We start from the raw sequence: 25,585 nt of genomic DNA on the forward strand, positions 1-25,585 counted from the left end.
ACCCTAGGACAATTCGTCTGCAACATTGTTCTTTGAAGTGGTTTTCAAATTGAGATACTAGTACGTAGTATGTAGATATCAAGAATGGCCACGTAAAGGGCGGAGCGGAACATGCGGTACACATGAGCTTCTGGAAACCCACAAATATAATTAAATCCCAACTTGCTGAGAGACAACGACCACCACGAAGGCCACTCTTTGGGTGATCAAGCATTGCCTCAAGTCGATGAGTGTGTACGGTACAAATCGTCGCAGCTTCTGTACAAGCCTGGCACAGCATTGCTACTGGCGTGCAGTTTTCATGGTTATATATAAAGGCATCAACGGAAGCGCAGTCCCCCATGTCCCACAAAGTACTCTCTACTCTATCACAAATTCGACCAAAAAGGACATGTTGAGGGGTAATGCAACTCAAGCAACAACCTGGACGGAGCGTCATTTGTAAGAGTTTCAATGTATAAGATTCGCTTGCTGATATAGCCTCCTTACGATTCACCTCCTTTGAAACCAAAGAGGACCTTCGACAGGTCCTGACTATAACCCGAGATCCCTCACACAAAATATGAATGCAGGCTTGATTGATCAAACTAACCAGAAGGATCCAGACAGTCCCGTCATTGGTGTAAAGATCCACCTGAACCGACCTTCGCATGCCTTCCTTCTGCATCATTTCCTACAGCCTCAAGTTCAATATGACACAATCCCAGATATTGCGCGACCATTGCAGTATTTCCAACCCCGCTTCCCATCTCTAACGATAAATCGGAGGCGCGTTGGCATAGTTTTGCAGCGGGATGCCACCTTGATTCTGGAAAGGCGGAGGCTGATGCTGCGGAGGATATGAAGGAGCCGACTGACCTTCGCGGAAGTTGAACGCCGCTGGGGTATTCATCACGTCCTTCCGCAGTTTCCGACGACGAGCCAAAGTAGTCATTGTGCTCACAAAGATGATCACTATGACCATGGCAATGGCAAAGACGACGATGCCGCGGTTGTTGTCTGCAAAGCGAAATCCGACAAAACAGTTGACAAGCCCCAGGGAGATAGTGCCTGGTCCAAGAACACGATGGCCGATCATGATCCTGGCTGGAGTACCGGTCTTCTTATAGATACGATGTCCGACGAACCCCACGGTCCAAGTGATGAGAAGCAAGCCGCAAATGACGAGTCCCAGGATCTGATGGCCGGAAGTCAAACTGGGCGTCTGCAGCAGTTAGAGAGGGACGAGCGGGCGGCGGCTGTGGGAGCGGAATGCATGGCTTACAAGATTGTTCCTTTTGCTGACGGCAATGCCAACTGCAGTACCAATGCAGACCATGACCAAAGCTAATGACTGAACAGCCCAGTGGAGCCATACCTTCTCGAGGACACGCAAAAGCAAATACCCCATGGGGAAGACGATCAAAAAGGCGGCAACCATGAGAAATCCATGAACCGCAATACCAGCCCTTGAATGACCCCCTGAGACGGGGCTGTCGTTGACATTTGTCGAGTTTGACGAGTCCAGGACGGGGACGCCGCCTGGGCCGGTCGCTGCCTTGAAGTCCAGCTCGAACGAGTCGTAGCCTTCGTGTTGTGTGATTGAAGCCGAAAGGTCGTTGGTCTTCAAATCCCCAGTTGGACCTACAGCCCATATCATCTTTTGACTTGTGCTGGCGGCGTTGAGGCTCCCGCCACTCCACGAGCGACAGCCGGTACACTTGGCGTTTACGACAAAGGAGCCGTTGAAGATACCACTCCCAGCCAGAACGTCAACTGGTACAGACGAGGTATGTTGAGGCATGACATGTCCAGTCCCTAGACGTGGGCTGAGTGTGATGTTCTTGCCATCTTCGGAAGCGTAGGTGACGAAGATCAAGGCGCCTTTCATTTGACCCCCCAGGCCAAACGCCGCCCATGTCTGCCCAGCCGGGGCCGAGAAATGGAAGAACAGGGAATCGCTGCTATCGGAGGGCACGTTGACAGCGACGGTGACATTGTCATTGGGGTCGCGGGAGGTGCCCCGACCGACGTATGTGGACGAAGGAACAGCAGCCTGTACTGTAAGCACAACGACTGCAGAGATGGTCAGTGTCTTGGATCTCTGGATCATAGCGCCCGCCTAAGAAGGAGAATATCATACCAGCCAGACAGAGGCCGAGTACCAGCCTCAAATGGGCCGGGCAACGCAACGACATGACTTCACATGCAAAACAACATATGCTGGAGAAAAGAAATGCGTAAAGACTCGAGGAGCAGCACGAAAAACAATGCACAATGGAAGAATGCGAGTGGAATGAGAGGGCACGCGCGGGAGGCTATCATGGAGGAGTCAGGACCAAGAACACAGTTGGGACTCTTGGTCAGTAAGGCGCAGCGCAGCCAGAGCCAGGCGTTAGGGATTGTCATCCTCATCTTCATCTCCCGTTCAACGAGCAATAGGAGGACGGTAGAACCGTGAGCGTGTTGGGCGTATTCTGACGGAAGATTCGTTTCAAAAGTGCTTTGATTCCAGCTGAGAAACGACCTTGTTGGTGATGCCGGCGCCTGGATCTGCCTTAGGTACTCATCTGCCCCTGGCCAGGCTAAAGAGCCCCATAATTTACAGTACCTCTGGGTTCCTGTACACTGGCAGTACGTACGACCTACCGTCATACTAGGTACGTACCCCAGGGTTACAGGCCTCCAGCACCCTAGCTCGGCCTCCCTAGCCCAATTCTACCCGCTGCCGGCGTCACTCACTGGCTTGCTGGGTACCAGTAGATACCTTAGGTAGGTAGATACCTTTACTTACCTAAATACCCTGGGTATCTTCCTTGCAGTGATAATCCAGTCGGCGGACTCGATGCTGGCATGCATCCATGCAGGGGGCACCCTCTGGAACGTCGAATAGCTGTGCTCCAGCAGCAGGCGCCTGTTGATTATGGCGGCGTTGATGCCAGAAGGACAGGCACAATTCCCCCGGCCTGTAATGATTTGGCGCCGTCCGTTGACTACCGACCGCCCCAGACTTTGACTGGCCAGGCTCGGGGCGTGAAATGTGGGCTAGGTGGCTCCCCCCTACCCTAGGCTCATTAGACCCAAGTCCCCAGTGCAAGGAACCCTCCCAGGGCTAATAGCGCCTACTCCATACCGTACGACTGACCTCTACGTACCTTACTACCTACCTCGGGTATCTGATATCAGGCAAGTGCCCGCGCTGGGTACAACTTCCAGGTACCTTATGCTCGGATTCTACTATGCCCGGGGCAGTTGGTAACAACAGGTTCTTAGGTGGAAGAGGCTGTCCTTTTGGTAGATACACGCTCCAAACTACAGCCAAAGCGCCGAAATCAAGACCTGTCTCATGCAATTGTCCTTCCCGGCAAGTCTGCGCCAATTGGCAGCAGTGCCTCAACACGAGAACTCCAAAAAGACTTGGGCTGTACCTATAACTTCAACTCTCGGGGGTATATCAAAACCATTCCTCCTGGGCATTCACAACAAACCGTGAGAACGGGTCGGGTTGGCCGCTGAAATCTCCTAACGACGCTGACCAGTCAAACTCCAAAATTCCACTGTCCGGCAGGCCCGAGTCATCTGGGGTCCAATCCGTGGTGCCCTGGCCCTCCTGTGACGTGCCCTGGCCTGCCATCCCGCCCTCAGTCGTCCCTTGCATCGGCTGCTGTCCCGCATGGTTGGAGTAGGCAGGGAGATTTCCCATTCCAAACGCCTCCATGGCACCAGGATTCGCTGTGTATGGATAGTCATGCATCGGACGGTCCGGCGAGGTCGAACTCGGTACATTGGAAGATGTCATGTCGGAGTCTTTGACTGTTTGACTCGCTTGTGCCTGCTGGGCTGCTCTCCGCGCCCGAGCCTTTGCCATCAAGTGCCGCAGGGGTTTCCACGCCACCCCCTTTTGAAACTTGTTGTTCATCAGCATCTGATCCGCGAAGACGGCATCAATGGCTCGCCACGCCCGGTCCACGTCGGGGCCAGGCGGCCTTGCGCATATTTCGGACAGCGCATACGCGATGGACTGCCATTGCGTATAAGTTTGGAACAGCCAGCCCCACTTCGCCGTGTTCTCGTGCTTTTGGAGCAAGTGCGAGAATTCAATGACCTCCACGGAGGTGACGAAGACGCGATCGCGGGACTCCGGTGGCAGGACCGATGCATGGTTCGTGGGGCTAAATGAACGGGGATGGTGCACCATTAGCCATATCTTGGCCAACATCAAACGCGCCACAGTAGCAGCCACCCAAAAAATGGGTACATTCATGTCGCAATGTCGTAGATACTTCTCCTCCACCCGGCGATGGTACTCATCAATCAATCTCTCCTTCTCCATGAGCGTCGATTCCGGCGATGACTGACCATCCTCTCCTCGTGATGACATGGAGTTCAGACGTCGAGAAAAGGTACTCAGCTCGAAACGGATCAAACAGAACGTCATCTCCGTCGCGCCTGGCCTTTCCGGCGGATATTCTTTCATTCCCGGATAGATGTCCTCGTCGTCATAGTTCAGGGGCAGCTTCGTGTCATAGATTTGCTCGGCGAAAGCAGGATCGGTTCCATGGTCCTCAGCCGAGCGAATGTCCAGGATCGACAAATACCACCACAATCTGCGCCTCATTTCCGTTTCAAAGGGGCCCAATCCAAAATGTGACCCATCGCGATGAATGCCCAGACCCTGCGCGAGATGGATGGCCAACCCGCCCAGAGCCCAGACTTTACGGGAGTCGTCACAGTAACGCACGAATATAAGGAAGAAGGCGAATGCCTGCAGGCACATCAGACTGGAACTGTTCAGGAAGTCGGCGCGGGCGAGGGCTTGTTCTGTAGCGAAACGATATTTCTTGATCAGAGACTCTTTGCTCTCGTCGAGCAGTTGCTGGCATTGTTCCGGGCTCAGACTGACCACCGCTCCAAAGTAGATCGAAAACAGCAAGGCCTCGGCCGGCTTCGACAGACGGTCGAGACTGGTCGTTGCGTTCATCAGGATCGCCCTCGTGGTTGGCCGGTGCGAAATGCGGACGACGGGATCGACGTTTTCCTTGAAGACCTCCCACAAAATGAAGATCTGGCTCGGGGTGGGATGGAGCTCCCGAAGATCAAGCATGGCTGAGGAGTAGCCAAAGATGAAGGCGTTATGGGTGTCCGCGCGGTCTTGCCTAGAAACGACCGCCTCGTCCTCATCGTCGCTGCTGGACGGGTCAAGCAGGTCTCGCATCTCGGCGATTTCCTCGCTCATGCTCGTCCAAAAGGTGCTACTGACATATCGGCTGCGGTCCTCGTTGATCACGAGCCGGCCCAGATGCTTCTCGATTGACTGTCTTTTCGTGTCTGAGCGGTCGGATGAAGGAGATTCTCCGGATTCCCCGTCGCCAAACCGAGCTCGAATGTCCGTAGGCCCTGCCAACGTAGGCGAGACGACTCCATGCTCATCGACCTGCGCTCCTAGACTGTGGACCACCCCCTCCAGTCGCTGCAAGCGTGCCAGTAGTTCTGTATCGGGAGGTTTTCTCGACTTCCTGGGAGCCCTGCCAGGGCCAGGAAAAACACATTCAATCCCAGCTCTTACACAGTTTGCACAAGGGTTTTGTTTGTTACATCTGACCTTCCTGCGCCGACATGTGACGCAACTTCGTGGGTTTAGTCGCGGCCCAGATGAGGCCGCCGGGGGATGGGCCGGGGTTGCGCTGTCTTCGGCCGACGTGGGAGGATTGGGCGTCAGTTGTGCGACGCCTTGGGGGGAGATTGATTGTGATGTTTCCATATTTGCGCGTGCGACGTTACAGATGACTCATGGTGGAGACGGCCTCGTGGGCTGGGGAACGGCAGACGTAGAGATTGTGGTGAGATTGGGATAGAAGAGAGGATGGCAAATCGTCCACGGTCATTCTCTATCTACATGGGACAGACAGGCAGTAGAATGAGATTGATGTAGAGGATCGTAGATCGTAAAAGTTGTGGCGCACGCCTGGCCAGAGCGGGAAATATCGAGCGTTATGCGGTAGTAGCAACTTGAACGATAGGGGACTATGCGCCCAGACACCGCGCGCGGTCCCAAGTGTGTTAGGTACACAATATTTTGATAGACGGGCAAGCTTCTGTCCAATAATCGCATGCAGATTTATTAGGTACTTGATCGCGTTGAATCTTATTATGTGTTTGGTGAAGGCCACATACCTACCTAGGTAGGTACCGGTAGAGTCTCCGGGGTTCGGCCTGGCCACATGTTCCTTGTAGCGGCGGCCTTCTCAGCCCGCCATTTCTTGGTCCCCTGCCACTGAGTCTGACGGGATCCTCCGATCCTGCCACTGGCATTGCACTAATAATGCCAAGGGCAAAATCATGTGACTACGTGCTAGTACTTCCTTAACAAACTGCACACTACCTGTAGGTACCTTATGTAGGCAGGTAGGTACGTACTAGTAGGTAGTACATCAACACCCCATCGCCGGAATCATCATCATCATCATCATCAGCAGCATCAGCAGCAGCTTGAAGGAGGTGTTCAGAGCACAACTACGTTGGTGCATATCATGAGCTATATGTAGGAGAGGCTACCCTAGCGAACAATGCGACCAGATGCGCCCAGTATGGGAAGAGCTACGATGATAGGCTCGATGAAAATATGAACAGTTGGCGCTGCAAAGCCCTTCGTTGGCGTCCCAGTCCGGATATAACCGCACTACACCGACCCAATGACCAATTTGGGGATGACAATGAGATATGGTTGCCCGTCGCATCGAAAGAGAGACAGGAGTAGTAGTATCATACTCTGTCAGAAGAGACCGATTCTCGCCGTGCCTTCCCAAATGCCCCCCCTCAGCTTTGTCCACATTTGTCTTGTTGTCCAGGATCAGTGGACGGCAAGCAAAACAAAGCCCGCACAAGCCACTGAAGCTCCTCATAGAGTGATCTCGCGAAGTCCCAAAATCAATCTCTCAGAGCCCAATTCGAACACAGTAGTATACCAAATGAGAGCTGCCTTTCCACAATGCTCCACGCTCCATAATAAAGTCAGATCCCCCTGCTAAACATTCCCGACCGCTGATGCAAAGCTCTTGTTCATGTACTATGAGATCTCAACAACACCTGGGTACCCGGTTAGCTGTCTCTTCATCTACCCAGTCCAGGACATCGAACGTACAGTGCTGACAGCCGACATTGGGTCTGGATCCCCGTCTTTGACTACCGGCGGGCTCTCCGCGCTACCAGAGGTCACGGGGCCCGATGTCGTGATCGATCTCTCCCCAAAAGGAGGTCTCAGGGACGACATCGAAGATACCTCGTCCTGGCCCGGCGATGTCTCCTGCTGCCTCCTCTCCCGGCCGCCGTTTCCTGAGGCTTTCGACTTGGTCCGAGCATGTTTATTAAACATGGCCGTCACGCCATCGGATGCAACACGCAGAATCGTCTGCATGAGCAGGTTCTGTTTGAGCGGTTTAGAGAGGTATTCATCCATTTGGGCTTGAATGCATTTTTCACGGTCACCCAACATGGCGTGAGCCGTGAGCGCGACAATCGGTGTCCTGGGGAGTCCCATTTCCTTTTCGTACTGCCGGATCTCTCGTGTCGCTTCGAAGCCACCCATCACCGGCATCTGCACGTCCATCAGCACCACGTCGAAGCGATCCGCCTTGATGGCATTGACGGCTTCTAGACCGTTGCCAACGACCGTGACGACATGATTGTATTTCTCCAAAATCTTGATTGCCACCTTTTGATTGACCTCGTTGTCTTCTGCCAGCAATACGTTCAACGATTTTTTGTAGTCCTTGATGATCGGGGTGGACCGGCCTTCGAGAGCCGGAATCATGCAGTTGCCCAGGTCGATGAGCTGACATGGCGTCGTCATATATGAAGCGATGCCCAAGTCAAGGACCGTCTTCAAATTAATCGACACGGTCGCGTTCAGGAGAACAATTGGGATGTACTTGAACTTGTCGATCTCCCGTAGTTTATGCGCTGTATCAAGCTGGTCGATGACAATCACATCGTATCCACCATCTGTCGGCTTGACACCCCTGCCGTCGTAGACAGCATCAGGGATGTCTATCTCGTTGTCAACCACACGAACCTGTAGACCAAGCTCCTCAATCATCCCGGGAACGCGCTCGAAGAAAGGCGAAATCCCTTTGTCCACAACAAGAACCTTCTGCTTGCGGAAGGGATACAGCTGAGAGCTGATGACACTGATATCCTCGGTGGCAAATTTTACAATGCAGGAGAAGTGGAATTCACTGCCATGACCAAAATCGGAGGTGACCCATACCTGGCCACCCATGAGGTTTACCAGACGCTTGGAGATCGAAAGTCCCAGACCGGTGCCTCCGAACTTCCGGGTAGTCGAGCCATCGGCTTGCTGGAAGGTGTCGAAAATGAGGTCGAGTTTGTCGGACTGGATACCAATGCCAGTATCAGAAACCACAAACTCGAAGGGAAACTCGTCAATGGCGCAGTTCGAAATCAAATCTTTGGATTTCTTGATCGTGACCTTAACTTCGCCCTGATCAGTGAACTTGATGGCATTGCCGACGAGATTGAGAATGATCTGTCGAAGCCGGAAGGGATCTCCGACGACGTAATCGGGGACCGAATTATCCACGTCAAAGGCCAGACAAAGGGATTTCTCGTTCGCCTTGACCGCCAGAGACTTCAGTGCGTTGAAGACCGTTCCTCTGATGGTGTAGGGAATAGCTTCAATTGCCATGCGATTCGCCTCGATCTTGGAAATGTCCAGAATGTCGTCAATGATAGTGAGCAGACTGTTAGCCAAGTTGTGCACCGTGTTGAGCATTTCTCGCGAGTGGGGCTTGAGGTCGTCTGTGTCAAGGGTGAGTTGAGTCATGCCAATGATCCCATTCATTGGAGTCCTGATCTCATGGGACATATTTGCCAAAAACTCGGACTTTGTCCGGTTTGCCAATTCGGCAGCCTCTCGAGCGGCGGTGTTTCTTTGGATGCTATCTCTCAGGTTAGAAATCATCTGATTGATTTTGCGTTTCAGCTCGTCCATCTCCCCAGATGCGTTGACACTGATCAACTTGGAGAAATCGCCTTCAGTTGCTGCATCCGTGATCTCTCCAAAGGCACGAACTTGAGCAGTAAGATTCTCGGCCATAGTATTGACGTCCTCGGTGATTTCTTTCCACCGACCACTGACATCGTGCACATTGGCTTGGCCACCCATCTTGCCGTTGACGCCCACATCGCGGGCGACTCTCCTCACTTCATGGGCGAAAGTGGCCAATCGGTCTACCATGTTGTTGATTGTGACTTTCAATGTCAGGATCTCGCCCTGGGCCTGGACCTCGATCTTCTTGTCCAAATGCCCTGCTGCAATAGCCTGTGTCACGTTGGAAATGCTCCGGACCTGGTCAGTCAGGTTTGAAGCCATGGTGTTGACATTGTCGGTGAGATCTCGCCATTTGCCCTGTACATTGTCCACTTTGGCCTGTCCACCAAGAGTGCCATCTGTGCCCACCTCTCTTGCGACTTTGCTGACCTCGAAAGCGAAAGTATTCAACCTGTCAACCATTGAATTGATGGTGATTTTGAGGTCAAGAATCTCGCCCTGTACGTCGGCAGTGACTTTTTTCGAGAGATCTCCATTGGCGACCGCGGTTGTGACGGCGGCGATCTCGCGGACCTGAGTCGTCAAATTCATCGCCATACCGTTCACATTTTCCGTCAGAGCTTTCCACGTGCCTTCGACATCATGAACCGTTGCCTGGCCACCCAAAACACCGTCTGTCCCAACTTCTTTGGCCAAGATGGTGACTTCCTGCGCAAATTGTTGCAGTTGATCGACCATGTTGTTGATGGTGCTCTTTAGCAGGAGAATTTCACCCTTACAACTGGCTGTCACCTTCCTAGTAAGGTCACCTTTGGCGACAGCGGTGGTGACCATGGCGATGTCTCGCACTTGGGTGGTCAAGTTGTCTGCCATGGCATTCACGCTCTTGGTTAATTCGTTCCAGGTGCCCTGAACCCCATCAATTTGAGCCTGTCCACCCAGGACACCCTCGGTGCCGACATCTCGAGCGACACGTGTAACTTCCGTGGCGAATGTCCGTAGCTGGTCCACCATGGTATTGATTGTGTGCTGTAGTTCGAATATTTCTCCTTTTGCCCGACTCTGCACTTTCTGACTTAAATCACCTCGAGCCACAGCTTTGGTGACAGTGGCGATTTCTCTGACCTGACTTGTGAGATTGGCCGCCATGATATTCACTAATCTGGCGTCAGATTGAGACACACACAGTGCCCGAGTTGGAGAACTTACCGTTATCAGTCAGCTCTTTCCAAATTCCATGTACGCCACTAATTTGAGCCTGACCACCCAAAATACCTTCAGTGCCGACCTCACGTGCTACCCGGGTGACTTCACTTCCGAAGATCTCGAGCTGGTCCATCATGGTGTTGATGGTGACCTTGAAGGCAGCAATCTCGTCGTCCATTTCGGTGGCTTGAATCTGGACACGTTTGGACAAGTCGCCGTTAGCAACCTGGGTGATGATTCCACCAATCTCACGTAATGCCTTCTGGAAAGCTTCGTTGGCTTGTTGGTGTTTTCGAAGCTCCCTCTCTAAGATAGAAACATCCTCATTTTCCACCCGGATGAATGCTTGTTTGGCCTGTTCTTCAGAATTTCGCAGACCACGGCTAATCTCTGCAATTGTTTCACGTTGGCTCTTGATTTGTTCCGCCTGTTTCTCGACATGCTCTCGAAGTATGCCTATATCGTCCTCGCTCACAGTACGGCCAGGTCCTGAAGGACCGAGAGACTCTCGGGCCGCAAGAAGACTGTTGACACGCCTTGACTGGTTCGTCCGTTCAGGAGCGGGCGCAGTCTGATCATGGTATTGTTCCACCGCTGCATTTCGAGGCTCGCTCGGGCGAGATAAGGGCGAGGCAGGACTCTGGAATTCGCCAGGGGTGTCCGGTAGCGAGCGACTAACGACATCAGCTCTCGCTTCGAGATAATGTATCCGCCGTGCCAAAGCAGCTATCTCGGCTTCCAGTTCGGTTTTCGACGCACTGTCCTCCCCTGGAAGCGTGTACGGTGGAAGCTTCAAGCCATTGGCATAGGTGGAATTCGCGGTCGAGTCTTTAGCCAGTCCACGTAGAAGTGCGGCGGCGGCTGCCAGTGTCTCGTCCGGCCGAGACATGGACGAGGGTTGTGTCTCTACAAAATGATCCTCCTCATGGGTAGCCGTAGGAAAAGGTTCGTGACAAGCGCGTTCGAGATGCCAGAGGGTTCGGATCCTGGGCTGCGTCCAGCAGCGAAGGCAGAAGGGCGGCAAAGCCACCTTGCCCGATGATAGTGTCTCACTTGGGGCAGAACCCTGGATGGACTGAGTGTGCGATGGAAACTTCGCTCATCTGCGACGCAGACAGGTATAAGTTGTGAAAGAGGAAAGGCACTGCGATCGATCAATTTCCGGGGGCTTGCTTTGGACGATTGGGTGGCGTGGTCGGCTGAGGTGGGATGGACATGCCAAACAGCGCTAGCCAGCAGTTGACACGTAGAAAAGGGTCGGGGGGCGTCGGTTTTACTAGGGGAGAATGAAAACGTCGATAGGATGTAGGTGGTAAGTAATAGAGGCGGTTAGACGTCTTAGGGAACCAGGGCTCTCGCAGGATGGGAGAAGTGGCACGGTAGATAGCCAAGATGGATATGGAAAATTACTACTGTCCCATCTTGGTGAGAGACACGAAGGTTTACCGTAGTACTAAGCGGTAGCGGGTTTAAGGAGGAAGTGTCGGCAGGCAGGGCAGGGTCTGAGAGGGTTCTGCCCTTAGATCCATAGTACCTCAGGCAGGTAAGGTACGTAGTGGTAGATAGTAAAGGCGAGAAGGGTAAGGAGGGTCCCCTTATCCCTTAAGAGGGTGCCTCGGTGGTAGGTAAGGGGCCCTTAGGGACACAGCAGCTAAAACATGGGCGAATTATAGGCCGATCTTCTCCTGAAAGATCGCCATGCAGTGGGCCACGAGATCATAGTATTGCAGCCAACAGCTGCCAGCAAACAGGGCACAGTGGTGCCTAATGGACTACCTACGTAGAGGGAGCTATCAGATATCTAGTGCAGATATGCATACATTAGGTAGGTAGCGTACAGAGTACGTACCAACATCTTGAGCATCACGACCACAGCTACTACCTACGTACTACTATAGTACGACTTCGTGCAGCACCGAAGGCATCACCAGAAACTCCACAAGACCACTTTTGACCAGCCAGAGAACCAACGTCGGCAGAACAAGCCGTTAACCGGGAAAGACTGAGTGGACGTAGCTCCCAACTGACCAGTCGCCTGGAATGTTCAAGGTGGGCTCGTTTCGGGCGCCGGGGGTAGTTGAGGCCACAAATCAAGACTAGCAGCCCTTAGAACGTACGCTTTAACTGAGAGCGGTCTGCCCGTAACAGACAGACCCTGCGCTGGCAGTGAGCTGGAGCCCAAAGCCCAAAGCCAGGTGGCAAATGGGTCAGATGGATTATTGGCTCGGTGTATACCTATCTCAAAGGAAAGACTGCCGCTGGTTACATGCAGTATTCAAAGTTAGATACGTACGTATCTAGATAGTACTGTACCTACCACCCAACATGCAGTTAAGCGCGGTCCTGCCGAATAATGGGTGTTAAGGGTAGGTATTCAAGTGAGTTGACTATAGTTAGCTGTGCCGGTAGCGCGACTCATGGTCAGCTCGGGAGCCTCCAAGGCCGGTTTACAAAAAAAGTGGCACCGCCAAATCTGATTCCGCGCACCCTTCAAGAATAATAGGTGGTAGGTATACCTAAGTTGGGTGGAGGAACGCCTATTATTGTACCTCTGTACCTACGTATCAACCACTGCACACAACCTCATGGGCCGCTTACATCATTCGCTGGTCTCGCCCCCCAAGCCTCAAAGATTGGTCCGGCTACGGAAGGCTGAGAGTCAAAATCTTGCGGGTATCGCTGGTGGGTCATCATCATAAAAAAAGAAACAGTATCAAATGCTAAGTCCCTCAAGGGCCTGCAAGAATCCCGCGATTGCACCCGCTCCCAGTAGACCTTTAGTGGCACCCTCGCGTAGATTTTGCTTTGTGCTTTTCTCCCTTGAATGTCTTCTATCGTCCTCGCCCTTCAAGTGACTGCGTGCAGGCATACTGTTCTGTGACAAGAAAGAAGGTGGGCGGCCATGCTTACCATCCTGGGAACCGGGTCGTGCCGACAGAACAGCTGGATTCGACGGCTGTGGAACGTATCTCGATTGAGTTGCAGGTTGCACCCCGTATGGGTTGAATTGGGCCACCGGTTGCGACGCATTACGGGAGAACCCACCATGCTGCTGGTGCACATAAGATTTCGACGTGTTGCTAGTATACACTGATGGAACGGGTGATGACAAGCTGTGATGACCCGGGTGCTGATCGGGCGTGACCCATGGCCGCTGACCAGGTGGATGGTAAAATGGCGAGGGTATCCGAGATGCTGTCGACTGGCCCGAGGTTACGGAGGGTGCTCTATTACTCCCGCTCGCACTGTTGACTGTCGCCCGAGTCGTAGTGTGTGGAGGAGCAGGGTACGTCTGAGAGGCAGGAGTACCCTCATGAAGATGGATCTTCCGTTCGGTCGGCGGACTGCCGATGGTGGGCCGTTTCGCGGTACTATGTTGAAAGAATTCACTCTCAGAGGCCGACGAGTCTGAACCTGACTCGATGATGTGCCGCTTTGTGGTTCGTTTTTTAGAGCCACTGCTACCGGGCGACTCTTCGACGTCACTGGCCTCTGGGCTCACGCTGGGCTGATAGTTGGAGTATTGCTTTCGCCTTCTGAAAGCCTCTTGCCGGGCGGCAGCAGAGTTTGGCTTTCTCCAGTCCGTGGTGTGCCCTTCCAGATAATAACCCCGCGGGCTGTCATCTTCCTCAGCATATCGTTCATGGTATCGTTCATGGTATCGTTCATGGTATCGTTCATGGTATCGTTCATGGTATCGTTCATGGTATCGTTCATCCTCGTCATATTCTTCAAGATTTTGTACTGTTGGCACGAATCGACCTCCGGGGTCGCGTTGATGCCTCCTCTCACGCACCTCCCTCCACTTCGTCCACCGTTCGAGCAAAGGATCAATCGCCTGGTCAGATACACGGATCATGTCCTTTGGAGAGGCTTTGATCTCATGGAGTGTTTGATCAAGTTCGCCTAAAGAGTATACCGGAAGCTTCACCAGAGCCGATGAAGGAGCGTATTGTGGAGGTGGAGAGTCAGCAGTCGCTTGCGAGCTGTTCGTCTCAGTCAGAGACAAGTCGTCATCTTGCGGTGTATCGTTGTTGATGCTGCTACTTTTATCTTCTTCTTCCTCCTTGTGTGAGGCCTCGAAAAGCCTGTCCATCTTGCTCATCTGCCAGTATCGAACTATAACGGCATTCTGGGCCTCGGCGCGCTCTTGTCTAATAGCCTCGGTCTTCATTGCAACTTCTTCAGGAGGGTCTCTAGACGTAGGTCAGCACAATCTCACGACGTGGTCGATATAAAGGCAAACCTGCGGGACGTAGATGCCATCAATTTACCCAATTGAATGATTTGCATCACGAGGGCAAGGCTAAGCTTCAGGCTCTCTAGTTGGGCTAGCAAATAGGCGACCCTATGTTTGCGGAAGCACCATTTGAATCTCTGTTGAACCGTAGGCGAGGTATTGCCGACAGCCTCCTTGCTGCGCAGACGGTCTAACATGTCATTGATTTCATCGAACACTCGCGTGCTTTCCTCTGCAATCGACTGGGCGGTTTCCACGGCCTCTTGGGTATGAACGGGATCGGCAGCTTGGAGGATATTGCCAGTCTGTTTCAGCATCATGGAGAACAATGTGACGCCTTTCGAGATGCCATGGGCTTCGAGACCGGAGGTGACAAGTTCGCAGCTCACTGCGTTCAGGATGAGCGAGAGTCTGAACCCTGCGCCTGCGACGCTCATGATCGAGGCAAGGGTTTCTATGTCCAATTTCAGAACGGGACTTGCTTTGTGGGATCTCAGTTCGACGAACCTATGCGGGCCATTTTCTGCGCATTTGGAGGGACAGTCGTCTTTTGTGGGAAACGCGATTGACACGTCCCTCGCAGAATCGGGTCTTTGAAGTCATGAGGTATTGAAATCCTCGGAGCGCGGTTATGACCCCGCGAGCTTAGTGAGATTCGCACGGCCGCCAATGCGGAGTGGCCACAATCTTAGGTCCCTTTATTTAGCTACCTAGTACCATAAAGTACAGTTTACATGGTGCGGAGCGCAGCGACAAGCGTAAATGCCAAAACTCCCCGGTGCCTGGACATGAATTCCCATTCAATGTCAGCAAATGTACCTTATCGAGAGATAATAATATCGATATACTAATATGTGGCCCAACGGGCGGCATGTGGAAATCACAGACTAACACTGCGCTGTTCAAGTTCACGGAGCATTTCGTTTCTGACACACGTTCTGACCGTAAGGCAAACTTGAATGCTACACTGCAATGCTGTGAAGAGAAGGCGAACCGCTGTGGAGTTCGCTTGTATTGGAGCCAAACCTAGGCTGGTCAGGGCGATTGGCGGCTTAGAGCCACTGGCTTCAGTACCTTGCCTAACTGTGTAGGTACTTTTGGTGGCACGTACAATTATGTTTACCTGGAGGCGGACCAGCGCTGCCTACTGTACACTGCCCGTGCAAGATATGGCTACTGTGTACGAGTCCTCAAAATGCGCATTTGGTGGGATGTGGCTCCTTGAAGGGTGCTGAGGTACCTGTCACCTACTGCTAGGATCTCGGTCCTGGTTGGGCGTGCATTTTATAATTCCCACTCGGTCTTCAGGGCCCAAGTCGGAATGCTGATAATTGAGAAGGACCCCCTTGACCCAGCTCCTCTCCAGAGTCTCTCCAACATGAAGCGTTAGCCTATTTCCTGGTCGATCCCCTCTCCCTCCGAGTCCTGGCATCCACTCGCTACCTGGCTGGACCTTGTTGATCTTTTCCCTGTTGCACCACTTCTGGCCGCACACCTTCTCGACGTACGCCTTCTGCATATTCAGCTCCAGCAGCCCAAAGACCACTTGGCCATTTTTTATCTGTCGTGCTGTATTTTGCGATTTACTGCGCCCGGAGCCTCCCAGAACCCTCGGTCTCGATCTTTATACATCGCGAGCCATTGGCTACAATCATCCGAACTCCTGTCTCTTACACCCTCGCTTATCCTCACTCCTGTGGCCGAACTGTTCTTGTCGACAACACAACGAGCGCCTCGACAAACACATCCGTTCAGCAGGACGCTTCCCTCCAAGGTCGCTTCATTGATGATTCCCCTCGTCACGATACGCTCGTCGTCTCGCCATCTTTTTGTCCTGCACGAAGCTCAGATCGCGCGTACACATTATGAACAGATGGAAAAGCTGATGGAGGAGGGAGCATGACCCATCGTCAATTGGAGCCTGAGATGCGAAAGAGCACGCAGCCGGTGCCACCGCAACCATGCGGATCTCAATCCGGGAGCAGCTCGGTCTTCTCGTCCTCTTCTGTTCCCTTGCGTCCTTGATGGTGCTTGCGCTGGCAGTGGTATGTCTCCGAATCATGCAAGATGTAGCATCATACTGATATCCTGGCAGTGGTTTCAAAATTACAATTTCATCATCAGCATAAGGTTGTGATCCAACCACTCCAAGTTGGCTCTTGCTGATCGGCGCGCAGATTGTCCGCACTGTCTTTGACAGCCTCGTTGAAGGCAGCGCAGTTGTCCAGTACACTACTCTTGTATATCTCGCAGGTCGAATCGGTTTCTACACGGGTTTTGATTCAAAGTGCTTTGTCCAGGTACAATTCAGGTGAGGAGTTTCCCGAACGTGCGTTTCCTGGTCGTTGTCAGCATTACTGACTGCCCTTCCCGCTCAAGGCAACACGAGCAATGAGAATTGGGCCCGGTCACAAGGCGACCTTGAAGGGGCACTGGATAGTGGCGCTTTGCTAGTGCAAGCAGCGGTGTTTCCCAACGCCTTCAATGGGAACCAGACCGCGGTGAATGGATTGCTGAATGTCACAGCGGCCGACTTGGTAGTGAAGTTGCCATACTCCTATCCCAATGGCTCAGCTGTCTACCTTGGAGACCCTGGTTTGGGATACCCGCCCTCCCTCTATCCCAATCTCACCTACGGAGATCCAGCCCCCGGGACCAGCTACCAGTCCGTCTCTTACGACGGCCGCACCATCGAGCCCGGCAAGCCGCTCTTCCTGGGACCTCTTATCGTGAACGAGTCCTATTCTCTCTTGTCGGTCACGGTCCCGATGATCAACAATACCTCCCGCTCTGATATCCTCGGATGGTTGACAATGCTGGTCAATATAGAAATGATATACACCGTGCAGAACTCCCCGGAGGGATTAGGGAAGACGGGGGAAATTCTTATCATTGGCCCTGCCACCGCCGACAATGTCTTCGCTACGGAAATCCGGGGCGCCCAACCAAGTGAGGCCGCATCGCAGAATGTTCGATTTGTTCTGCCACCGCACAGCAATGCCACGCTTCAGAACCGCCACAAAGCTCGGAGTACGATTGCAAATTCCTCCATACCATTCAGAATGTCGTCGTACCCTGCCGTGCTGGCAGCTTGGACGAAAGACAATCATGCGATCAACAACGCTGGCGCGTTCATCTCCACACATGATGAAGATGGTGCCAAGGTCTCTGCCGGATATGCTGTTGCATCTACTCGCTTCGTGGATTGGGCTTTAGTCATGGAACAGTCGCACCACGAGGTCATTGCACCCATCTACCACCTGCGCAATGTTGTCCTCATCTGCGTCTTTTCTGTGGCGGGGCTACTTCTTGTCGTAATGTTCCCCATCGCACATTACTCCGTTACACCTATTCGACAATTGCGTGCTGCAACAGCAAAGACCGTGGAACCTTATCAACCCGACGATTCGAGTGAATACTCTAGTTCCATGGGCAATCGGGCCTTGACAGGGTATGAAAGCAGTCCGATCTCAACAGAGCATGAAGAAGCTCGAAAAGAAGGGTTCTTTGGGATATTGCCGAAGTTCACAAGGACCAGACAACTCAACCACGCCAACATCTCGAGAGGTATGCGCAGAAGGACTTTCCGAATCCCTCGCAAAGTGCCGGAACGTCAGCACTGCATCACCGACGAGCTAACCGAGCTGACTCGAACTTTCAATGAGATGTCGGATGAGTTGGCCATGCAATATGAGCGGCTCGAGGAGCGGGTCAAGGAGCGAACAGCAGAACTCGAGAAGAGTAAAAAGGCCGCGGAAGCAGCAAACCAAAGCAAGACACTTTTCATCGCGAATATATCGCACGAGCTTAAGACTCCACTAAACGGCATCCTTGGGTTGACGACGGTCTGCATGAACGAGGATGATTTGGGCAGGATTCGCTCTACGCTCAGTACAATTTACAAATCAGGGGACTTGCTTCTTCATCTTCTTACTGATCTACTCACTTTCAGCAAGAACGAGGTCGGTCAACAGTTGTCCATCGACGAAGCCGAATTCAGGTTGAGTGATTTGAGCACACAACTGCTACCTACCTTTGAGAAACAGGCAAGAGAGGCTCAAGTTGATCTGAAGGTCCAATTCCTCGGAACCAGCGATGCCTTTGGCGACAGCTCGGACAACGCTGGGGAGAAATTGTACGGCCCGGTGGGTACTGGACGGGTCAGAGATATGTGTTTGTGGGGAGATAAAAACCGTATCTTGCAGGTATGCTTGCACAGCCGCCCGAAGTACTTCAGTTCTCACATCTTCTAGGTCTTAATGAATTTCGTCAGCAACAGTCTCAAATTCACGCCCGCCCACGGCTCAGTGACAGTTCGAGTTCGCTGCACTGGCTTGATGGAGTACTACCAGAGCAGGGCAGGAAGTACTCGAAAATCGTCATTCAACTCCCGAAAATCAAAGTCGTCAAGTCACAAAAAAGTCCGCATGTCGGACGGTTCTCTCGTCCTGCCGGACAGTGCGGATCACGAGAAGGCTCGATCAAACTCGCCGCATGAAGAGTCGAAGCTTAGCATCAACGTTGCCGGGGGCACTGCACACATTCATAAAGTCGCCGAACGACAGAGGTCAATGTCGCCACCTCCGATCAACACGAAAGACTTGATGTTTGAGTTCGAAGTCGAGGACACCGGGCCCGGCATCCCGCCGGAACAGCAACAGATGATATTCGAACCCTTTGTGCAAGGTGATCTTGGATTGAGTAAGAAGTATGGCGGTACTGGGTTGGGTTTGAGTATCTGCGCACAGCTAGCTGCTCTGATGGGCGGCGACATCTCCCTGGACAGTCAAGTGGGCGTTGGTAGTAAGTTTACCATGCGTATCCCTCTCCGTTATGTGTCCGAACGAAGCCCGTCAACGGCATCCTCGACACACAGATCACACTCCAAGGCAAGCAGCATTGTGGGTCAAACACTGCACGATACCGTTGATACAACCCCATTGAACCATGCCGGCTCCACGGCATCGCTGGGATCTACGCGAGACGACGCACCCGAAGAGACGAAATTGGCAGACGTGCCAAGGATCGTTGGCTTCACCCAGCCGTACGTTGCTAAGGAGACCAAGAAGGCCGACACATCTGAGGCAAAGCTGGACGAGATGAAGAAAGTGGAAACCGAAGCGGCACAGAAAGGCAGAAAGGTCCGCGTCCTTGTAGCGGAAGATAACAAAGTCAATCAGGAAGTAGTTCTCCGCATGCTACGACTGGAAGACGTCTATGGTGAGTTTCTTGAAATGGTCACGAAAACTTCCTAATGAGACACAGATGTGACGATTGCAAAGGACGGCCAAGAGGCATTCGAAAAAGTCCGAGAGTCGATGGTGAGCGGTGAACGATTCGACCTGGTATTCATGGATGTTCAAATGCCGAACCTTGACGGCATTCAGTCAACCAGACTGATTCGAGAGATGGGTTTCTCCGCGCCCATCGTGGCCCTTACCGCTTTCGCCGAAAAGTCCAACGAGGACGAGTGCATGGCGTCGGGTATGGATTATTTCCTGGCAAAACCGATCAGAAGACCTGCTCTCAAGCAAGTCTTGAAGAAGTATTGTGCCACAATCCCCGAGGAGGAGAATGAAGGCAGCACAACTGCCCCGACTCGAGCAAAAGACGGCTCCACATCCCGACGGGCAAACGGTCATCGACCTGCTTCGGTTTTGGGAGGTAAACCTTCCAACAGGGAGGTGCCTGGTTCAGATGATGTCTCGCCTTTCTCGTAACAACGGGCTGCAGGACGTCAGCGGATATCTTTCTTGTGGTGGGAATCGCATGAGACTACGGGCTTGGGCACTGTGGCCAAAAAGGGTACTGCAATGCATTATGATTGGTTACATATGGATGAGCTTTGAACTCAAGCGGCGTTTCAGAGTTATGGGAAAAAGGTTGGCTTACTAGGCTTGGACGCCCTGACCTGGACAGCGCTGGCGTAAGGTGCGATCTATTTTTCAAGCAGGGTTACCTAGTCCCGTGGACTTTTGTCGCTGGACTCTGGCGCTGATGCCGAAATGGGCGAACACTGAGCACAGCTTTTACACATAGCTGGCGGGCTCGACATAGCATGAAAGAGGTCGATCAACGGGTTGGGTTGGCAGTAATCTGGAACAGATGGCCGTAGCTACGGTGGTGAAGGCGCTCCCTCTCGCAACAATATAAGTTGTTCTGGGGCCCCATGAATGAAAAGCCCGCAAGCAAACACACGGCAGTACTGGAATGGTCTATACAGCCAGTACATTTGTGCATTTCGTAAATAAAGTGCCTACTGATGTACACTTTCAATAACTCTCTGCGACTTCTGGGGTTGAAGCTACTGCAGGCACGCCACTTAAAACCATATTTCTGAATGACATCAACACCTGGCTTCCACTTATTGCCGACAATAAAATGCTCGCTTCATGTCTCCCGTGGGCAAGGTGCGCTTCTTACCTACTGAATACGCTTTACTGGTCTCCATTGGCACCTGTCTTCAACGCTGGGTAGCGCTTCGAAGATCATACAAGCTTAGGCATTATGTCGGCCTGACTTTGATGTTGTATTCCTGCGCCCACTAACACATACACCATGACGGGCCCGAAGCGCAAAGCAGATGTAGCCTTTCCGGTATTCGACTTCAAAAAGCCACTTGCTGTGCCCACCTACTGCACGAAGGAAATCAAATATGGCATCGTCCTCCGCAAATACTACCCGCCTGAGATAACCAATGCTCGGGCCGACGAGTATAGATTGGGCCAGCTCGAACGTCCTGTGGAGACTTTAGAAAACGCCCTTCAAGAGACTCGGGCGGAGCGGAATGCGGTGCATGATGGCAAATCTGTGGTCCATTGGTTCAAGAGCGACTTGCGAGTCACAGATAACAAGGGGCTTTATGCTGCAAGCGTGTGGTCGAGAGAACATGCGGTGCCATTGATCTGCGTCTACCTGGTCTCCCCCCAGGACTTCGAAGCTCACCTGACGGCGCCCGTCCGCGTTGACTTTATCCTGCGTAACCTCCAAGTGTTAAAGCACGACTTGGCCAAGTTGAACATTCCTTTGTACGTGGAAACGATCGAGAAGAGGAGGAATGTGCCCTCCAGGCTGATGGAGCTTTGCAATGATTGGAGCGCGAAACATGTGTTCTGCAACATCGAATATGAGATCGATGAAGTCAGAAGGGAGGCAGCCTTGGTCAGGGCATGTCTTAGTCGAGGAATATCCTTTAATCCTGTGGAAGATAGATGTGTGGTCGCACCTGGCAAATTGATAAGCAGCTCTGGCGGTCCAATGTCTGTCTATAGCCCGTGGCATAGGAAATGGTGCGATTATCTCAATCGGCATTTCAAGGAGTTGGATCCTTTCCCAGCTCCCGACATGAATGCTGCGGATGTTTGGGACAGATTTGAGGCCTTGTTTCGGTGCGAGATCCCCCCAGCGCCCGCTTCGAAGAGCCTGTCTGAAAACGAGAGAGCGAAATTCCGTGTCATGTGGCCGGCTGGCGAGCATGAGGCCAGGGAGAGACTGGACAAGTTTATACAGGAAAGGGCTCGTGAATACCACAGTGCGAGAAACATCCCTTCCGCCAACGCGACGTCCATCCTGAGCCCTCATCTCGCGGCCGGAACCTTGGCAGCACGTACTGTGGTTCGCGAGGCGCGGGACGCCGCTCCAAACAAGAAGCTGATGGATGATCGCAAACAAGGGCACTCGATGTGGATTGGAGAGCTGGCATTTAGAGACTTTTACACGTCCATCCTTTGCTACTGGCCCTACATCTGGTAAGTATGGGCCCAAGCATACGAAGCTGCCAGCTGACCCTCGAGATTAGCATGAACAAACCGTTCAAGCCAGAGTACAGCAATATCGAATGGGAGTACGACCTGAGTCAGTTCGAGAAATGGACGGACGGGAGGACCGGACTCCCCATTGTCGACGCGGCGATGCGTCAACTGACGTACACGGGATACATGCACAACAGGTGTCGCATGCTTGCGGCATCGTTCCTCGCGAAAGACCTCCTGATAGATTGGCGCATGGGGGAAAGGTGGTTTATGGAGCACCTCGTCGATGGTGACTTTGCATCGAACAACGGAGGATGGGGATTTGCAGCCAGCTGCGGCGCTGACCCACAACCATATTTTCGAATCTTTAACCCCTTGCTCCAAAGTGAGAAGTTCGATCCACAGGGTGACTACATCCGCAAGTGGGTGCCGGAGCTGGCAGATATCAGAGATGAAAAGGGGATCCATGATCCATATGGCCGAGGATATGGGAAAGTGGCGGAGGCAAACGGCTATCCGAAGCCCATGGTCAATCACCATCAGTGCCGAGAGCGAGCTTTGCAACGGTACAAAGCAGGACTAGGGAGGAGCACGGCGTGAGGACATCTGATTTGTTACAGATTGCCACTGTGTGGTAGCGCGTTTCAAACGCGACTGAGATGGCGCAGATGTTGTCCCATGGCTGGTAAGGGGCAGAAGCAAGTTGACGAGTCGATCACGGTATCAACCATTAGGAATCATTACATACCTAATGTACCTTATATTACCGTGGGTGTTCTCGGCGTAGATACCTAGGTACCTGACCTGACCTGCCAGTGGGTATGCCGAACAGGCCCTTAGGCCAAAGAAACCCAGTGTCTGTGCTTGTCGCTCGGACACGGCACTGGACAGAAGCCAAGGGGGCTTAAATGCACCAAGCATTGTGAAAGCAAAGCTTAATTCTTTAGGGCCGCGCACTGCACACTGGCACCGCCCTGGCAGCCGGAGCGCTGGCACATGGAACGTCTGCGCTGTCTAGACCCTGGGTACATGATACCTGTAGGTAGGTGAGTAGGTACCTGGGAAAAGAGAATTCCGCCTTCTTTCCGTGAGCTCCACGAGACTCTAGAGAGCTGGCTGGAAATAATCCATCTGGTCGTCTGCACCATATTCCTGACCCCTGACCCCTGACCCGTAGAGCTGTACCTCAACGAGAGTTCGAGCCGGCAAGCCGCAGCGGGCAGACCAGGAACGGATTGGGGGTAACATCAGATCCCAGTCTCGGCTTTCCGGACCTCAACTTTGGTTGGGCACACGACATCGGTCTTACGTGGCTTGCACAAGTAACTTTTGAGCGGACGTCAATACCTACGTCCTCTGTACGTGACTCGCAGGTAGAATTGCCTGCCGCAATTTTTGAACAAGCACTTGGGTGGTGGGCTCTGAAGGGGGCTAAGGAGGCCACGCCGATCGGGACAGGGTCTGTAGTGTGTACGCGTATGCTTGTAACGGGGGCACTCAGCACGTACCTATATCCTGGGGACTGGTCTTTCTAGGTAAGGACTTCTTGATGGTGAACATGCATACCTACCTAGTAAGGTGTATATAAACTGCAGTAATGTATTCGCATCATCACCACCTACCTGTCCCTACACGCCTGATGAGCCCATAGACCTGCCGCAGTTGTCAGCACCTTATGCGACTGCAACTCCGACCCGTGCCAGTGGACGATTTCTCCAATTTTATCAATACGTTAGGTGGTATTAGGTATTGATTTGTTGAGCTCCGCCACCACTTATCACAATTAGTCGTTTCTCGCCCGCAGGGCCGCCGTAGGGCACACCGAAAAGCCCGCGATTTCCTGCAGTGCCTGGCATAGTACCTTATCGATCAGGGGACCTCCTCGCGAAGTACGGTCGTCTATACAAGCCGGCGTGCTATATTTGGTCGCCCAGCGTTGATCCCGGCAGGTCCGCAGAAACACTTCCTGCGACGAGCACACGACCACTTGCCGCATTCGCATTCGCATTCGCATTCGCTTTCAACAATCATCACATCACTTCCTCCCGATATCCGCTGCTTCGCTACCTTGCTGGACGAGAGAGGCATCCTATCGACATCACCCTATTCACCGACATGTCCATCCGCAGCCCCGAGCAATGACCCTCCATACAGCGGCACGGCTCTGTCTGGCAGTCCTCTTGCTCGTCCTTCCTGTCTACAGAGACACAGCACTCGTGCGTGGTGACGCCGACTTCCTCGATGTTCGGACAGGTCTGGATCGAGATCGAAGTGGAAAAGGCGGAGATCCCAAAGATAAATACTTCCATGAGTCGACGTTTCATCCTCACTACGATGGCCGGTTTGCCGCCGCCCAGATTGGCCAGGAAGAGCGGCTGCCACACCTGACAGCTCTCATGCAGACCTTCTTGGCCACCATGGCTGATATCGGGGCCGAGACTTGGATAATGCACGGAACCTTGTTGGGTTGGTGGTGGAATCAGAAAATCCTACCATGGGACTCGGACCTCGATGTCCAGGTGTCTGAAACGACCATTGCCTTCCTCGCGAACTACTACAACATGACTGAATATCATTTCAGACTCCCCGGGACCGAGAATGGCCGGACATACCTTATGGAGGTCAACCCGCATTACACCATTCGGGGCGTGGATGACACGCTGAACGTTATCGACGCAAGATGGATCGACACCGAGACTGGCCTCTTCATCGACATTTCTACTGTACGACCGAACTACACCGCCAGGGCGGAAGGCGTGCTGGGCGCTTTGATGTGCAAAGACAAGCACAAGTATCTGGTATGCATGACACCAACCCCTGTCCGTGCGCGCAATCTGACCCCGGGTCTAGGAGGAGGACATCTTTCCGTTGCGAGATAGCTTTTTCGAAGGCATACATGTCAAAATCCCTTTTGAATATACCGCATTGCTGGAGGAGGAATACGGCAAGAAAAGCCTCACCCTTACCACTTTCGAGCAGTGAGTACTGGTAGTTCCCCTTGCAGTGCCACTATTGACATTGCCCGCAGCCATCATTTCAACAGCACGAGCAAATTATGGGAGCCCCTACAGGATAGGGCATCGTCACGGAGGATGCGACCCAAGCGACCATTCCGAAAGCCCCCAAACGTTGGCCCTCCTTAAACGGGCTGTAAAGAAGATGTGATAGTTGATTTTGGCATAGCGACGGAGTTTGGCTCTCATCTACAGGAAAAAGATGGTTAACCTGGAGATAGTCTACACGGACAGCAGAACAGACTTGAAAAATCACAGAATCAAAGTCCATGTGAACAGTCACTTTGACTGCATGAAAAAAAGTCATCCACATTTTGGTTCACTC

The 25,585-nt window shown here is 52.8% G+C and overlaps 7 protein-coding genes across 7 annotated transcripts; 3 read left to right on the forward strand and 4 right to left on the reverse strand.

Moving 5' to 3' along the window:
• Positions 1 to 751: 751 nt before the first annotated feature.
• On the reverse strand, positions 752 to 2,092 carry A1O1_06648 (uncharacterized protein; the record flags this gene model as incomplete). Its single annotated transcript, XM_007727526.1, has 2 exons — positions 752 to 1,204; positions 1,265 to 2,092. 2 exons carry the CDS (start codon positions 2,090 to 2,092, stop codon positions 752 to 754), a joined length of 1,281 nt encoding a protein of 426 aa, XP_007725716.1.
• Positions 2,093 to 3,433: 1,341 nt separating this feature from the next.
• A1O1_06649 (uncharacterized protein) lies at positions 3,434 to 5,740 on the reverse strand (the record flags this gene model as incomplete). The annotated part of the gene is made up of 1 exon (XM_007727527.1): positions 3,434 to 5,740. One exon carries the CDS (start codon positions 5,738 to 5,740, stop codon positions 3,434 to 3,436), a length of 2,307 nt encoding a protein of 768 aa, XP_007725717.1.
• A 1,353-nt stretch (positions 5,741 to 7,093) lies between these two features.
• Positions 7,094 to 11,144, reverse strand: A1O1_06650 (uncharacterized protein; the record flags this gene model as incomplete). The annotated part of the gene is made up of 2 exons (XM_007727528.1): positions 7,094 to 10,206; positions 10,259 to 11,144. The coding sequence occupies 2 exons, from the start codon at positions 11,142 to 11,144 to the stop codon at positions 7,094 to 7,096; spliced, it is 3,999 nt and encodes a 1,332-aa protein (XP_007725718.1).
• A 1,824-nt stretch (positions 11,145 to 12,968) lies between these two features.
• A1O1_06651 (uncharacterized protein) lies at positions 12,969 to 14,932 on the reverse strand (the record flags this gene model as incomplete). The annotated part of the gene is made up of 2 exons (XM_007727529.1): positions 12,969 to 14,451; positions 14,502 to 14,932. The coding sequence occupies 2 exons, from the start codon at positions 14,930 to 14,932 to the stop codon at positions 12,969 to 12,971; spliced, it is 1,914 nt and encodes a 637-aa protein (XP_007725719.1).
• Positions 14,933 to 16,456: 1,524 nt separating this feature from the next.
• Positions 16,457 to 20,215, forward strand: A1O1_06652 (uncharacterized protein; the record flags this gene model as incomplete). Its single annotated transcript, XM_007727530.1, has 6 exons — positions 16,457 to 16,540; positions 16,591 to 16,628; positions 16,673 to 16,806; positions 16,875 to 18,700; positions 18,749 to 19,715; positions 19,755 to 20,215. 6 exons carry the CDS (start codon positions 16,457 to 16,459, stop codon positions 20,213 to 20,215), a joined length of 3,510 nt encoding a protein of 1,169 aa, XP_007725720.1.
• Positions 20,216 to 21,053: 838 nt separating this feature from the next.
• A1O1_06653 (deoxyribodipyrimidine photo-lyase) lies at positions 21,054 to 22,846 on the forward strand (the record flags this gene model as incomplete). Its single annotated transcript, XM_007727531.1, has 2 exons — positions 21,054 to 22,243; positions 22,294 to 22,846. 2 exons carry the CDS (start codon positions 21,054 to 21,056, stop codon positions 22,844 to 22,846), a joined length of 1,743 nt encoding a protein of 580 aa, XP_007725721.1.
• Positions 22,847 to 24,384: 1,538 nt separating this feature from the next.
• On the forward strand, positions 24,385 to 25,228 carry A1O1_06654 (uncharacterized protein; the record flags this gene model as incomplete). The annotated part of the gene is made up of 2 exons (XM_007727532.1): positions 24,385 to 25,044; positions 25,097 to 25,228. The coding sequence occupies 2 exons, from the start codon at positions 24,385 to 24,387 to the stop codon at positions 25,226 to 25,228; spliced, it is 792 nt and encodes a 263-aa protein (XP_007725722.1).
• Positions 25,229 to 25,585: the final 357 nt, after the last annotated feature.

The sequence above is a fragment of the Capronia coronata genome, assembly GCF_000585585.1.
Source record: "Capronia coronata CBS 617.96 chromosome Unknown acBCG-supercont1.5, whole genome shotgun sequence".
In the NCBI taxonomy this organism is placed as follows: Eukaryota; Fungi; Ascomycota; class Eurotiomycetes; order Chaetothyriales; family Herpotrichiellaceae; genus Capronia; species Capronia coronata.